The sequence below is a fragment of the Pteropus medius genome, unplaced genomic scaffold (genome assembly GCF_902729225.1).
Source record: "Pteropus medius unplaced genomic scaffold, Ma_sr-lr_union100, whole genome shotgun sequence".
NCBI lineage: Eukaryota > Metazoa > Chordata > Mammalia > Chiroptera > Pteropodidae > Pteropus > Pteropus medius.
The window spans coordinates 795,780-811,340 of NW_024352949.1; the positions used below are offsets into that span (position 1 = coordinate 795,780).

At 33.3% G+C, this 15,561-nt stretch overlaps 1 protein-coding gene across 6 annotated transcripts in view; it reads right to left on the minus strand.

Annotated features, from left to right (window-relative positions):
- The window catches only part of PRKDC (protein kinase, DNA-activated, catalytic subunit), a 193,347-nt gene that overhangs the window by 144,257 nt on the left and 33,529 nt on the right, over positions 1-15,561 (minus strand). For all 6 annotated transcript variants that reach the window (XM_039850423.1, XM_039850421.1, XM_039850422.1 and 3 more), the window contains 9 exons: positions 15,000-15,115; positions 14,503-14,662; positions 13,677-13,763; positions 12,931-13,050; positions 12,336-12,495; positions 6,024-6,130; positions 3,718-3,808; positions 2,745-2,908; positions 1,526-1,678 (listed from right to left, as the gene is read on the minus strand). In XM_039850423.1, the coding sequence (XP_039706357.1) occupies positions 1,526-1,678; positions 2,745-2,908; positions 3,718-3,808; positions 6,024-6,130; positions 12,336-12,495; positions 12,931-13,050; positions 13,677-13,763; positions 14,503-14,662; positions 15,000-15,115 (1,158 nt within the window). The remainder of the gene's footprint in view (positions 1-1,525; positions 1,679-2,744; positions 2,909-3,717; positions 3,809-6,023; positions 6,131-12,335; positions 12,496-12,930; positions 13,051-13,676; positions 13,764-14,502; positions 14,663-14,999; positions 15,116-15,561) is intronic.

A 15,561-nucleotide genomic window follows, 5' to 3' on the forward strand; every position in this document is an offset into this window, starting at 1 on the left:
GTGCACTAATCTGACCTTGTTATAATTAATGTGGCATCTTTCTAACGTATGTTAGGGAAAAACTACCTTCAACACTCTACCCTTTCAAAATTTTTCTTGGTTAGGCTCACGAAGTCATTCTTCCAGATTACTTTTTAGGTTCCATATGAAAGGCTTTTTACTGGAATGCTACCAAACGCTGACTGATCTGGGAAGAGATGGCATTTTTTCAATACTGATTCTTCCAACTTGGGAATATAATGTATTCATTTTATAGTCATACAATATATGTTTGGCCTAGCATACTGAAGTTTATTCCTAGAAATTATATGTACATATATTTGATGCTATTATGAATAGGATGTTGTAGACATATTTTCCAAGTGGTCAATACTAATATATGGCATATATGAGAATGATATATAAGAATTATTAATGCTTAGAGTTTATCAGTTGATACTCTTGGGCTTTCCAGAAACTATATTCCAAAATAATAATCTTTTCTCCTTCCTTTCTAATGTCCCTGCCCTCAGAGAACTCATAGCCTGGTGAGAGGACCAGATACTAACCACTGTAAATAACTAAGTACAAGTGAAGCTGTACTGAGCAACCAACTACTCCAAGATATGGGCACTGTTCCTGGTAGGTGGTGGAGGCACTATGAGCAAGCTAAATCATTTCTCGCTAAAGGCTTCTGTCCTGGTCAAAGCACAAAGCAGCATTAGTACTTCATGACTGGAGGTGATCTGGCTGTGACATTCGGGTAAACATTCTTTATCAGATTGAGGTAATATTAAAACTAGTGATCCTCTCTGTAGAAGCCTAAAGGGTATTTGTTTCCAGGAGCTAACAAATACCCTTTAGGCTTCTACAGAGAGGATCACTGCTTCTTGACATTGGTTTTTGTGGTAACTTTCCAGTTTTAACCAAAAATCCTATTGAATCACAGTGCTTCTCAATACACTGTTGTATTATATTCATTCATAAAGACTGAAGTATTTTCCATCTATATTTATAAAAGTTTTTCATTATGTTTTTTTTATGTGTGCATCCTGATATCAGGGTTATGCTAGCTTCATAAAATGAACTGAGAATTCTATTTTTTTCTTCTTAATGAAAGCAATAGGAATTTGTCCATAAAGTCAACAGTAATAAGCCATTTACCAACAGTTCCAGTCTCTTCCATGACTACTGGCCATGGTCACCTATCTCTTCATCACTCCTTGAAAGAGTATGAGTCTCTAAAGGTGTGGAGTAACAGCTAATTCAGCTTTATATACCTAGACTCTTAGTAACCCTTAATTAGAACACTGACTCCAAGTTTTGTGGCAAATTAGAAATCACTAGGACAGCCTATAAATGTCACAATCCCCAGGTCATATCCCTGAGGGATTAAATCAGAGTCTGGGGACAGCAACTAGGAAGCAATATTTTTTTTTTTGAGATCACAGATGATTCCAATGTGAAACAAGCCTTGATAACCAAACTAGACAGAGCTTTTAAAAACTTTTTTGCAACTGTTTCAAATTGAAAATCCTTCACTTACCTGATCTACATCACATGCAAGTCGAAGTAGCACAGGAAAAGTTCGTTTATAGAGTTGGTACATGGGCGGGGAACCCTGACCACTTTCAGGCATTTGAGTGGCTTTTCCCAACATAAACATTACCATGCTATGTAAAAGTTCACAAGCGGCAACCTAAAACAGACCAGGAATTCAACAAAGTTTAAGTTTTCATGTTTACAAGAGGAAAATATTTTGAAATGATACTCAATTTGGCCCTTTAACCCTTTTCTCATTTATAAAAAAAAGTGGAGCTCACTGCCAGTGTTAATCTCACACTGCGTAGGAACGCTACATTTTCTAGGATATGACGTTTTCAGCAATCAAGAATTACTATATTTTGTAAATGGAAATACCACTACTAAAAACAGAATCCTATTAAATAAAATGAGTCATTTGTTTCCAAAGACTATTGATATACCAGAGCGATGTGAAATAATAATAAAAGCAAGATATTTCACGGCAAACTATGGGGGTAAGGTTAGGACTGTAATCTGCAAGTTATCTCGGGACAGACGCTGCAGTAGCAAGCCCCGCCAGCGACTGTTCTTCGGTGCAAATGGGAAATAGGTTAAAAAGAAAACCTATCATACCCAAATGATAAGTTTAATTTATCATACCTAAATTAACAGAAAGTAGCACTTCTTGATGTATAAAATTAATGCTTCTGTTCACTCTGGCCTTTAACCAAGAGTAAAGAACTGAAATTTAAAGCTTTAGACATTAGGACTAATACATTCATAAGAAATATATTTCAATGCTGCCGTAATAGAGAACTTTGCTTCATTTGTTAGCACATCTCCAACTATCAGTACTTTAGTGAATATCTGAAGCACTCTGAAAATTTACAAATTAATATAAACACTTGAGATTATCTGTTTCTAATCTCCCAGGTTGAGGAGATAATTGAGCACAGATTGAAAATGACTTTTAAATGCCCTTTCACTGCATCTTCTGTTATGAAGTGTTTTTGGTATATTAATGTTTTGCTAGGTTATTATCTTTTAGGATGATTTTTGTTTAACTTTTATTTATCAATGACATCTGTTCTGACAATTAACTAGTTTTCTAATTACTGTATTACAGAAATATAAAATTAGTGATATTGGAATGGTTGAAATGTATTATCTATTTCCTAACAAATATTATGTTTTAAAAAAAATAGACTCTAAATAATGAATGAAATAAAAAATAAAAGTACTTTAGTTTGTCTGTCACTAGCTGAGAGAGCTAATTCTGTGACCCGAGGCAAGAACACATCCAAGTAAATAATAGGCTTCATCTCTATAAATGGTACTGCAAAACTGAGTCTTTTTTCTCTGTCCCATGCTACACATTTCTTCAGCATTTCATCTGAGGATGCAGCTGTTAAAAAAAAAAATTAAAAAGAGCATTTTTTTCCATTCAAAATCTGTGTAATACCAATTGCTTTACAATTCATTACTGAAATCTGAATACTTTTTTATACTTTCAAGTACTTTATCCATCTTTCCTTTTTTGTCTACTTCAGACATGTAACTACGACTTTAGAAATCACCAATACACTATTTCTGAATTTAATTTAAAGTAAAATTATTTTAAACAAGTCCAACAGCCTAGGATTTTTAATTTCTAATTTTAGCAAGGAGTTACTTAAGGTATTCTGTGGAAAAATAATAAATAAACAATATTTTTATTAAAAATCTCTTTTATAACATTTATTTTCCCAGCATAGGCTATAATGTCCTAAATAACCAAAAGTCACTAGTATATTTAATATGAATATTCAAAAGTAAAAATAAAGATGAAGTTTTACTAACCAAATGTTAATTCTCATCAAAACAATGTAAAAATATCCAAATATTAAGAACATCAGGTTTAAAAAAGACTAGCTTTGAATTCCTGATACAAGGTTTAATATAGAAATGAATGTCAAATTAGATTGTTTCAAAATGAAAAACATGCTTCACAAATCAAACTGGAACATTTTCCCTGCTAGTTTACTGAATTATTCAGATTGCATGGGTATAGTCAAAGGACTTCATTAGGCAATTATTCTTTGTAATCTTATTTGAAAATATATAAATCACATGTAGGAGCAAGAAATTGAATATATAACATGATCTGTATACATCCAAACTGAAGTACAAATATATCTATAGAGGTTAATTTATTTTAAAGGAAAGATTATTTACCTGTTACAAGATTTTTGTTTACTTGTCCTCCTAGAGTACCAAGCATTTTTACTACTCTAATCCTTATTTCTTCTAAGGACAGTGCTTCATTCTGCAAATTTGAATAATTGTATTACATGTGACAATAACTGAGTTAAAAAGTAAAGAGCATTATGAAAGAAAAACTATTTTACAACTCTATTGTTAATGTTTCCCAATGGTTCATTATATCCTACACCATACTATTTGTTTTATTGCAAATTAATAGAAAGTCATCTCTCTCCCAATTTTGCAGTTAGAGGTCCAAAGTTTCAGCAGGACCCGTTACATCCTTAAAAGATACTAAAGATCCCAAAAGAGCTTTTATGCAGGTGGTTATTTATCAATATTCATCATATTAGAAGTTAAAACTTAGATATTATTTTATTTAAAAGTACTACGCCCATTACATGTTAACAAGTGACATATTTTTAGGAAAATAACTATATTTTCCAAATAAATAAAAAACCTTGAAAAGTGGTACTGTTTCACATTTATGCAAACTTCTTAACTGTCTGGCTCATTAGAAGACAGCTCTTGTAATATGTTAGGGCTGTAGTTGGAACCTGTAGAAGGAATGAGGAGCATTTTGATAGTCTTTTTAGATAATTTTGATTATTCTTTGATAATACACCAAAACTGAACAAGTGGTAATTTCCTAAAGATGAGTTAATGTGGAATCTTAAACAGTATCAATCAACTTTATATACTCTATTACAGGGGCCCCCAATCTCTGGGCCTTACTGGCCCATAGCCTGTTAGGAACCAGGCTGCACAGCAGGAGGCGAGCGAAGCTTCATCTGTATTTACAGCCGCTCCCCAGCGCTAGCATCACAGCCTCAGCTCCACCTCAGATCAGCAAGCATTAGTCTACGGTGCCAAAAAAGTTGGGGACTGCTGCTCTATTACGTTAAAATCCACTCATTTATCTTGCACGGAGAGTGGATTTTTTTTACCCATGCACAATTTGGTAATATATTGCTCATCTGAAATTATCGGTTCTGAAATTACTGGTTCACTGTGCTTTACAGATCTGCCAAATGTTGACCGATTTCATTATATATGAAAAAATCACATTTAATATCACCACCAATGTCATCAGAGAAATTTTTTTAGAGGAGCCATCAAGCTCATGACCATAGTTACAGCTTTCCAAAATTTTAATTTTCACTGGCAACAAATACTCTCAGACGTTTTCTTTGAAGTGACAGGATCATTCTGTTTATTTTATAGAAAATGTTTGCCAAATATTGGATAGCCAGTTTGTCTGTATTTGTTCAAGTAAATATGGTATTCATGAAAATAGTGGCTATGTTAGTTCACAGCTCAAAGCATCCATCACACAAGTACTTTTCCTGAAGACATCTGTTACATTTCACTATGCAGCGGACTCCTTTTTTTGCATATTTCTTGTTTCATCACACAGAACATTAAAAAGATATGTGCTCAAGGGTCAAGATTTAATAAACAGCAGAGGAACTAACAGTGTTACCCATCGTTACTACATAGTGCAAAAGTCAACAAGTAAAAGCACTGAAGCCCCTAGGGGTCCACACTATAGGAACTAGTGTCCTAGGAAATAGGGGTGGTGTATCTGTAATAAAATTTTTATTTGCAAAACTGGAAATATGCTCAAATAATTTTCTCTTGCATTATTTACATATGATAAAATAATTTTTTAAATTTAGACAACTATTTCTAGTTTCATTCAAGTCTCTCAATCAAAAGCTGTTAAAAATAATGTGGTGGGAAGAAATTAGTCTAGAGTTTGCATTATCAGTTCCAGACATCAAAAGTTTTTCAAATTTTAACTTTCACTTTATACTTAGAAATTATTTTCCCTATACCAATTCAATTTTCTCTATATCATTTTTTGTTACATTATATGTCACATCTGAAAAAAACTCTCAAGAAGTTTACACTGAAAAAAACACACAAAAATTGGCATGAACTGACCATGACAAAATAATATATTTAAGATCTAATCAGTAAATGAATCGATCTTACATATCCATAACATCAGTATTCCCACTGCTTACTGAGTATAAACCATATTACTATTATCCACTAAATATATTTAAAGGTGAAGACAAACAGGAAAACAAGATCGACACAATGAACCAAGTCAATAATTTAGCTACATTTTTGTTGCTAAAAATATATTGAAATTATTTCTATAGTGTATTCTTAAATGTAAGACTAACATTTTAAATGAAAATTTTTACTTTTCATAAGCATTAGAATCTGATCTTTGCATTAAGGTAAAGAAAATACAAGGAATTTCTTACTGATGAAATGTTCTTTGTCTTTTTCAGATGCTTTAACACAATGTTATTAAATCCTTTCTGGGCAGCCCGAGAAAGTGCTGACACTTCCCAGTTATTCTTGTTTTTATCTATCAACAGGAAACAAAAATCAATGTTGAACAGCATTCATTCATTTACTTGATGAATACTAAGGTGAACACACTATATTACCAAATAGAGACACTAAAATCCTAATTTTAATTATGATTAAAAATTATATTTCTAGAACAAAAATATATTAACAGTGGTTGTCTTGGTTTTAAACAGCACTGTCTACAAAAAGAAATATGGTTCCTTGGACAAGTGTCTAATTCCAGAGTCTGGGCAGGAAACACATACTAAAGTAATAATCAGAGATAGTGGGACATCAGTAAAGAATCAGAGGTGGTGGGATATCAGGAAAGAAAAGTTTTGCATTATATTTCCAAATTTTCTGTAAGTTAAGGATGATTATTTAAAAAAAAAAATTCTCCTACATAACAACCATGTAGTTAATTATCCAAATGAAGACAGTGACCTTGAGACATTACCCACATTTAATCCTCAGCCCCATTCATGTTCCAGCATTGATCCTAATAAGGTCTTTAGTTCAGAACATTATATTTACTTCTCTGTCTCTTCAGTTTCCTTTAAACTGAAACAGTTCTTCAATCTTCCCTTGAATTGCATGATTTGAACATATTCACAATTATATGCCAGTAATTTTGTACACTGTCCCTGTTTGGGTTTGTCTAATGTTTTCTTGTGATTAGATTCAGGTTACAGGTAACATCCTAGTAGTTCTTTTATTAACTATTGAGTTAAATATTAGACACGTGTTCATTTATATCAGCATAAACTCATAATTTTATAGCTATAAAGTTATTTTTCACTAGTTCTGGAGATGCCCAGTGGATCTGCTGTCAGAACCAGGTAAGCTTCATTGCTAGAGGACACTTCACATGTGCTTTAATCCCATCTCATTTTTTCTCGGCTCTCAGAATCCCAAATGATAACACAACTTTCCTAGCTGTTATTCTAGTTCCTGCCCTTTATATGATTTCATGGTTTTGGTTTGCTTATATCCAATAAAGTAGTCCCCACAGGTGGGAGTAATGAATGAGAATTGGGACTTATGGCCTGCAAACCATTTGGTGACCTTCTGTGGGTAGATGTTAGAGATGGGCCAGAGATGAAGAGAGGACCTGGTTTTTAGTGTTTATTATTATTTTTTGAAGCTCAAATTAGTTAAGAATTTTGTATAGTGAGAAAAACAGCTCTTTGATACCTAAACTGATCAGTGTTATGTTGGTCTCTTGTGTCTGTTGAACTAGGACTCAAATTGCAGAACAGAAGTTATAATCTCTCCATGTGTCTATATGTCTATGTTCTTGATTTGAGAAAGACCTCTACTTCTTATGTGTGTAATATTCTCCTATATTTGGAGGGTATTAATAAGTTATATTATAAAGTCTCTTAAATTAAAAGAACTGTTCTATACAGATTAATAACCTGATATAAATTGAATATTCCTAAGTTTTTCTGAAAATAAGGACACTACAATGCTTTGAATGTGCCAGATTTTTTTTAAAAAGTTAACAGAAACTAGGTCAGAAGCATTTCAGAAATCCATATTCATATACTTAAGGCACACCTTTGGTAAATGAGACAAGTTTAAGAATTTTGGTTTAAATAAATATCTTTTTTTCTATCCATGATAAGTATAACAGTGTACATTTTATTCTACTTAGGTTTGTTTTTCCTATACTTATTCAACCTAATAAGCTGACATTACTTCTCATAACATTTTTTATTGTTATATAAAACACATTAACATAAAATATACTCTTTTAAGTATTTTTAAGTGTACAATTAAGTGGCATTAACTAAATTCACAATGTTGTGCTACTATCACCACTATCCATCTCTAAAACTTTCATCATCACAGTCTTGCATAACTTTAGATTATGAAAAATGTAATAAGTTTATGTTCAAATAAACTGAAATCTTTATTTGGGCAAATGTTTTATTTTCCCAGTAATTATGTTTTGTACCATGTCAGGTAGAAGATAATTTCTAAGATCTATAGGTAACTTAAAACCTTGGGCTTAGTTAATTAATGGATAATTATTGGATACCCAGCTAATTTATAAGTAAAACAGAATACTGAAACATGGATTATTAAGCATCATTTTTAAGTCTGTGCTTTTGCTTCGTGTTTGTATAGGCTGTACTGAGGCAGGAGCTTGGGATCACATTATAGAATGCATGCATGTTGCCATTTGGAGTTATAAGAGAATGGACATGGCTGCACATAGTGGTATCATATGTGCTCACGAGCTCCACAAGTCTGGCAGACAATTCTCAATGATCTACTCTGAGTTTTCTTGGTGAAAGAGAAATCAGTTTAGTAATAATTAGTGAGTAGTTGATGCTAAAGAAGTAATAGTGCAGAAATGCAATCGTGGGTGTGCTTTTGCTTATCAAGGAAGGACAATGGTTTCCTCATAAGCTAGAGAGTTTTGGGCTTTTTGGTGTCTGGTTCTCTTTCCACAACTGGGACATATTAAAGATCTCACAGATCTTTGCTTATCTGGATTAGATCTAACAATAGCTACCTTATTAGAAATAGAAACCATTTTTTTTTTAAAGATTTACTGATTTGAAGATCACACATTAACATGCACAACATCTTATTATCATTTGGAAAACAGTTGATTTCACTGATTCTCTGTTTAAAAACTGTGTCAGTTTGTTCCAGAATATAAAAGAGCATAATAAAGGATAAAATTTGGAAAGTGAGAGTCTAAAAAGAAGCCATGAAATGAGGTAAATGTTTAGCTAAGGTCACTCAATCTTGAATGATGTGCTTCTTTGGTTTCTCTGTAATATGAAAAGTTATTCTTTACTTTCTGTGTAATCTTCCAAGATTGTAAAAATTCAGGATGTTGACGTTATGGCCTAAAAGAGAAGATTCAGGCCATGCACCTTTGGCAATAGTGGCACAGAGCAACTCTGCTTTCTTCTCAGCAAACCGTATCAGGAGGCATATGCTATTGATTAGTTCTACTACAGGCCAGTAGGCTGAGAAGGTGTCTGTCAGGTGTCTCCAATTGCAAAGCTGCTATTTTTACCCTTTATGTTTTGAGGTGAAGTACTTTGGGGTGATTTCTCCTGTGTTATCCCATGATTATGCTCCCTTATATAACAAGGGAGACTATCCATGTGGGCCTAATTTAATCACACACGCCCCTTAAAAGCAGAGTTTTCTGCAGCCAATAAAAGAGAAAGAGATTTGAAGCATGAAAAGGCCTCAAAGATGGAGGGGGCCATAAACGAGGACCAGAGAGAGGTCTCTAGGAGCTGAGAATAAGCCCTGACCATCGGCCAGCAAGGAAATGAGAATCTCAGATCCTACCACCAACCTGAATGAGCCTGGAAGAAAATTCTTATACAGAGTTTTCAGGTAAGAGCCCAGCCTGGGCAATACCTCAATGAAATTGTGAAACTGAGTAGAAGACTAGCTGAGCCCACCTGGACTTCTGACCCACAGTACTGTGAAATAATAGATGGGTATTGTTTTAAACTGATAAATCTGTAGTAACTTATTACACGGGAACAACAAAAACACACTATGAAACTTTCAATTTACTCATTCATATCTGTACACACTCAATATTTCCTATTTGATTCAATGGATTATAATTGCTTTCTAGAATGATTTATTTTGATGCTCAAGTTATCTCGAATTTTGCCTGTGACATTTTCCCATCATTTTTTGAACACTTCCTTGCTTTCTGGATGTTTCAGAAAATACAGTATTCTAGGTTCATCTTATATTTTCCCTGTCCCAGGCTGCAACCAGTCATTTCCCCAAGGAGTTCTTTTTCCTTTTAACGGAAAATGACATTTAGAAAACATGGTCTAGGCACTAGATTTGCTCATTTCTATTAAGGTATCACTATTCCCAAGCAGGCCCTTTCAATGGACAGAATTAGAATATATATGTGTGTAACATATACATACACACCCATGCTTTCATGTCTATTTCTACATTTATCCGTATATGTATGTATGTGTGTATATATAATACTGTCATCCTCCTCACCCTGCCTAGACCCCCCATATCTCACAAGGCTGCCCCAACATGTTGGTGTCCCCCACTCTGCTCCAGCTCTGACCCCAACACCAGGCAGCCCCTCAGGGCTGCCCTCCTCAGAAGCACTAGAGCCACCCACACTTGCCTTCCTCTGTGCCACCTAAAGGCCTTAGGACTAAATATTTCAAGAAGAGGAGATGGAGAGGACTTTAAACAACTGACTCACACAAAGAAAAACACTTTATAACTACAAAAAGAAGGAAGAGATAATTGCTAACCATATGGTCAAAATAAACATGACTGGTAATCATGATGCTGTGAGCAAGACAGAGCATTAGTTCTTGGTGTTTCTGCCAAAAGACATAACCTGAATCTCATCATGAGAAAACATCAGACAAGCCCGCACTGAAAGACATTCTATAAAATAACTGGCCTATAATCTTCAAAAATGTCGACGTCATAGAACTAAGAAAGGTTGAAGAACTATCCCACATTAAAAGAGGCTACAGAGTTACAATTAACTGCAACATATGGTCCTACATTGAATTCTAGACCAGAAAAAATACAGCTATAAAAGAAATTAATGGGACAACTGAAAAATTTGCATATGGATTGTAGGTTAATGTATCCATGTTATTTTTCCCGATTTTGATAATAATACTGTGGTTATGTAAAATATTCTTGCTCTTAAGACATACACATTACAGTATTTAGGCATAAATATCCATACCTACAACTTAGGAAAAAAGTCATACACACACACACACACACACACACACACACACACACACACACACATGCACATGCATATATAGACACCCACACATATATATTACACAACAGAAAGTACACGCAAAGATAAAGCACATGGCACAGATCTTAACTGCTGAATCTGGGTAAAGAACATATAGAAATTCTTTTTACTATTAATGTAACTGTTCCGGAAGTCTGATATCACATCAAATAAAATGTTACTAAAAATAGTGGCTATCTTTAAGATTATGGACTTTCTTGTTTAATTTTACTTACTTTCCGCTTTTCCCTATCTTCTAATTATCTATACTTACAAATGATAAATCCTTTGTTTAAAAGAATCACAGTAGTTTCCTCATTAATTTAAAAACACAAATTATTTCAACGAGCTGACTGACAAAAATGAATTCAAAAAAGTAAATAAAAGTACCACAAAGGTATTTGCTACTAGATATATTTTTTTAACTAAGTCCAAATATTATTAGTGAACTACTCAATAAGCAGCATTCCTTATTTAATGTGAATTTTAAAAGGCTAAGTAAGCTATAAACATTAACTAGTTTACATTTTCTAACTCTAAAGAGTATTTGTTATGACTATCATTTACAGAAAAATCTCCCAAAACTGACTCTCTCTTCATGACCTTTGAATATATATGGAGTGTCACAAAAACCAGATACAGTGAACGAGATTTGTCACACGCCTTTTACTAATGTTTCCAAACCAATACTATTTAAGTTGAACAATAAAGTAACAACTTACACAGATGAAATTTTACAAAATAACACTTCATTTCCTACTTTGATGATGGAAAATTTTAAATTCTTAGGAGTACTTCAGTGTCTTTCTCCAAATTGAATCTTCCTCTTTGCTTCATCTGATAACAATGCCCCTTTCCACTCTGGTTCAAGTAAATTTGTCCCCCTCAACTCTACTACTTTCTTTGACCAGTAAAACTTTTGCCTGGCCAGGTGAATTTTTTCTTTGAATCTTTTCCCAAACCATTTTCTTCTATAATAATTCTTCTTAACTGGCTACCATAAGTGCTTCATAATCATATTTGAAAAAGCAATAAAAATCAAGTGAGATTGGTCAAAATATAAAATTACTATTGAAATTTCTTAGTTTTAATTACTGTTTGATTTAACAAAATATTTTTACAAGGCAGTGTACCAGAAGCTATAAGGAGTTCAAGATATTCAAGATAAGTCCTTGCCCTTGAAGATTTTATAAAGCTTGGGAGAAGTGAGTAAAATGAAAAATAGGTCTAACGCCTCAGTTATATTTCCTATGTCCCAATTATACTGAAATAAATTGGAGAGATTATAAAAATACCAATCAAATATATTTTGAATATGTTGGGTTCAAATTTCAGAAGTTGCAAAAATATAAACAGCAGTCTCATTATAGTTATTCATTGCTATTTTACTTAAGATACACATCATAATTCTTTTAAACCTTACCTGATAAGGCTGAAGTTTTCAGATATCCATCAAGTCTGGGTAGAATGTCCTTATAATAGGGCTGAATTAATTGTTTGCTGATGTAAACTGACCATTCCTCTAGAGCATTCAGGCCTACTTCCACCAGTGGGGTATAGCTCAAGCCCAGTTTAAAAGCCATCTATATGTTAATACAACAACGTAAACTGAAAAGTGGGAATTTAAGGTTTAAAGAAAAAACACACCACCAATTAATTGTGATTTCTAATGAATAAGCCTTTCTACTGCCAGAACACTAGATACTATGGGAGGAGGTAAGTGGATGCATCCCAGGTCATTATTAGAAAAACAAAGACCACTATTCTATATGGTTGGTGATCCACTATAGACTTTCAACACATGGAAGGTTTAATCCTCACATCCACCTGTAAAGGAATCTCAGAGAGGCCAAGCCAAGTAACACAGCTACTAAGTAACAGAAGTAAAACTTAAACCAGGGATATATGACTGGTAAGTACCTACTGTGACTGCCATGGCAAGACCTTGATATGTTCATGTATTCTAGGAAATATAATATTGTATGAAGAAATGGATTTACTCAATACAATGCATCTACCTGCAATGCAGGAACGTAGGCTCTAATATCAAGTTCAATGATGTCATGTGGTAGGGACAGAATAAAGATCAAACAGGAGGCCAAAAGTTCATCTTTGTATTGCTTCATTTTAACTGATACCTTAACAAAAAAAAAAAGAGAAAGACTATGCCGTGAACCTGAACAGAGCCAATGCTTTGAAAATCGACTAAAATAGCTAAAAAACATTTACCCTATTCTCAAATACAAAAAAAATGATCATGTAGCCTTTATTTGACATGGCCGTGTTCATTTTCAAATTAAACACTGACCTTTGGAAATAGTTCATTTGTTGAAGTATTTAATTTCCATTTATGGAAAAGCTAAAGACTCTAAATTTTGAATTTTCATTACATAATTTTATGAAAACTCAAGTGAATTCTGAAGCACAATAGTTTTCTGTTAGTGTTTTTTTAATATCTTAATCCTGATCTGTATTAAGAAAACCAATTTTTAAGTAGTTAGATCATTTATGATCACTAGGATTTTTTCTATATACATTCTTTTTTTAATTAGATCTACTGGGGTGACATTGGCTAATAAAATAATATAGGTTTCAAGTGTACAATTCTACAATACATCATCTGTATATTGCATTCCATGTTCACCACCCAGAGTCAAATCTTCTGTCACCATGTATTTTACCTTTTCTACCTCCCCTGACCACCTGACATACGTTCATTTTTAAGCAGCTCATGATAACACTGAATAAATCATTTACAAGTTACCTCTTTACCAAACTTTGCAAATAAGGCAAAGCAAGAAGACTTCTCTGGGTCCTCTGGAGACTGTTTCTGACTCTTTGGACCAACTCCCTGTTGAATAAAAGAGTAAATTAGTACAGTGAAAAATAAGTAATCTGTGTCCTAAATCAACAGTTCCCAGCCTTTCTTCTGAGGGGTAAATCCATTTTAACTTTGCCAAGGTCTCATGCAGAGGGGAAGGAAAAACTGACTCTAAAAACATTTTAGGCAGAGGTAAGTAAGAAACAGTGTGAGGTGGAAGGTGGATGGCTGGCCAAGAGCCACAGGCCTGGCTAAGTCCATTCTCCTTTACTCGTCTTTTAATACATACACTTATGAGCACTGGGACATGCTTGCCCTGTAATTAACGAGTTGGACTGCTCATGACTAACTGATCCTTAGGTACACTAATTCAGTTATTCTCAAACTTCAAGAGCTGCCAATCACCTGAGTGACCTGTTAGCACAGCCTGCTGAGCCATACCCCCAGTGTTTATAATAAGTTTAGAGAGGGTGTGAGATTTTTTCCAAGTAATGCTGGTACTGCTGGTGCTAGGACTACACTTTGAGAATCTCTGTTAATCTAACATAATTAGCTAGGTGCTTGTAAATCAAAACAGAAAATTCTATTAGTTAACTTTTTTAAGAGTGTCATCCAATTGCCACTCACATTATCAGTTTTTAAACATACAAATAAAATTAGATTTTAAAACTTCAATATGCTATCATCTCATATTTTATAATGCATTTACTTATACTCATGCAATCTAAAAAAACACAGGAATGTTCAATATCCTCCAAAAAACACTTACCTCAAAATATTTTATTTTCTTGGCATTACTCACAGCAATAGAAAGCAGTTTGTAGAAACCACTAATGAGTGGCAACCGTGTACACTGCAAAATTAATTCATATGCAAATGAGTATACCCATGGCTCAAAGAAGTCTATATGTTTCTCAGGAAGAATCTCTCTGTAAAAACAAATTAAAGGCTTAATGATGAAATTTTTATCATACTATTTTTATTCAGCTTTGAAATTATAAGAGATATAATTAAAAGGTCTATAACTCCATTATAACATTTTTAGGTATACATACGTTCCTTGTTTTTCCTACCTGAAAATCTTTTAAATATAAAATAATAACTCTAAGCTGGTACATATAGATATATTTCAAAGGTTCATATAAGCAATTTTAGATTATAAGTCTTGCTATTTCATTTCATACATCTATAAAAGTGTTTTTCCTATATTACAGCCAATAACTTATAATTTTCACTCTTAAATAATTAGAATTTTTTAAAAAATACCTGCAAAATTCCACCAGGTTAATGAAAGCTGAAAGATCTTTAGGTTTAGCAGGATGCAAATTAGCAGCTGGATCTGAAGTTGGGATCACCCAAACACCAGTAGCTCCATTTTCATCCTTAAAAATTAATTGCACCAAAACAAATGTTATACTATTTAATTACACATTTATTCAACAAATAACTAACCGAATGACTTCACAGCCAAGGCCTGATGCTATGAGGAAGGAATGCAAAAGCAGGGAATATACAGATGGATCCTCAAGAACTTACAGTTTGATAAAAATGATGAAACTTGCAGAAAACAATAAAAGGATACATGGGAAGTGATAAAATGAAGTAATTTTTTAAAAAAGGTTAAAAATACAAAAATAGCACTTCTTAAAGGAGCTAGCAATAATGCCTTGAGGTAGAATTCAAAACTTAAAAGTTTATAGAAAGTATCAATAATGACTTGGAGGTTTCGAACTGAGAAACCGAAAAAGAATTAATAATATTGTCATGTTAACTCAATACTAATATATTAAGATTGTGTTATCAAATTCAGGGGCATATGTTAAACAAG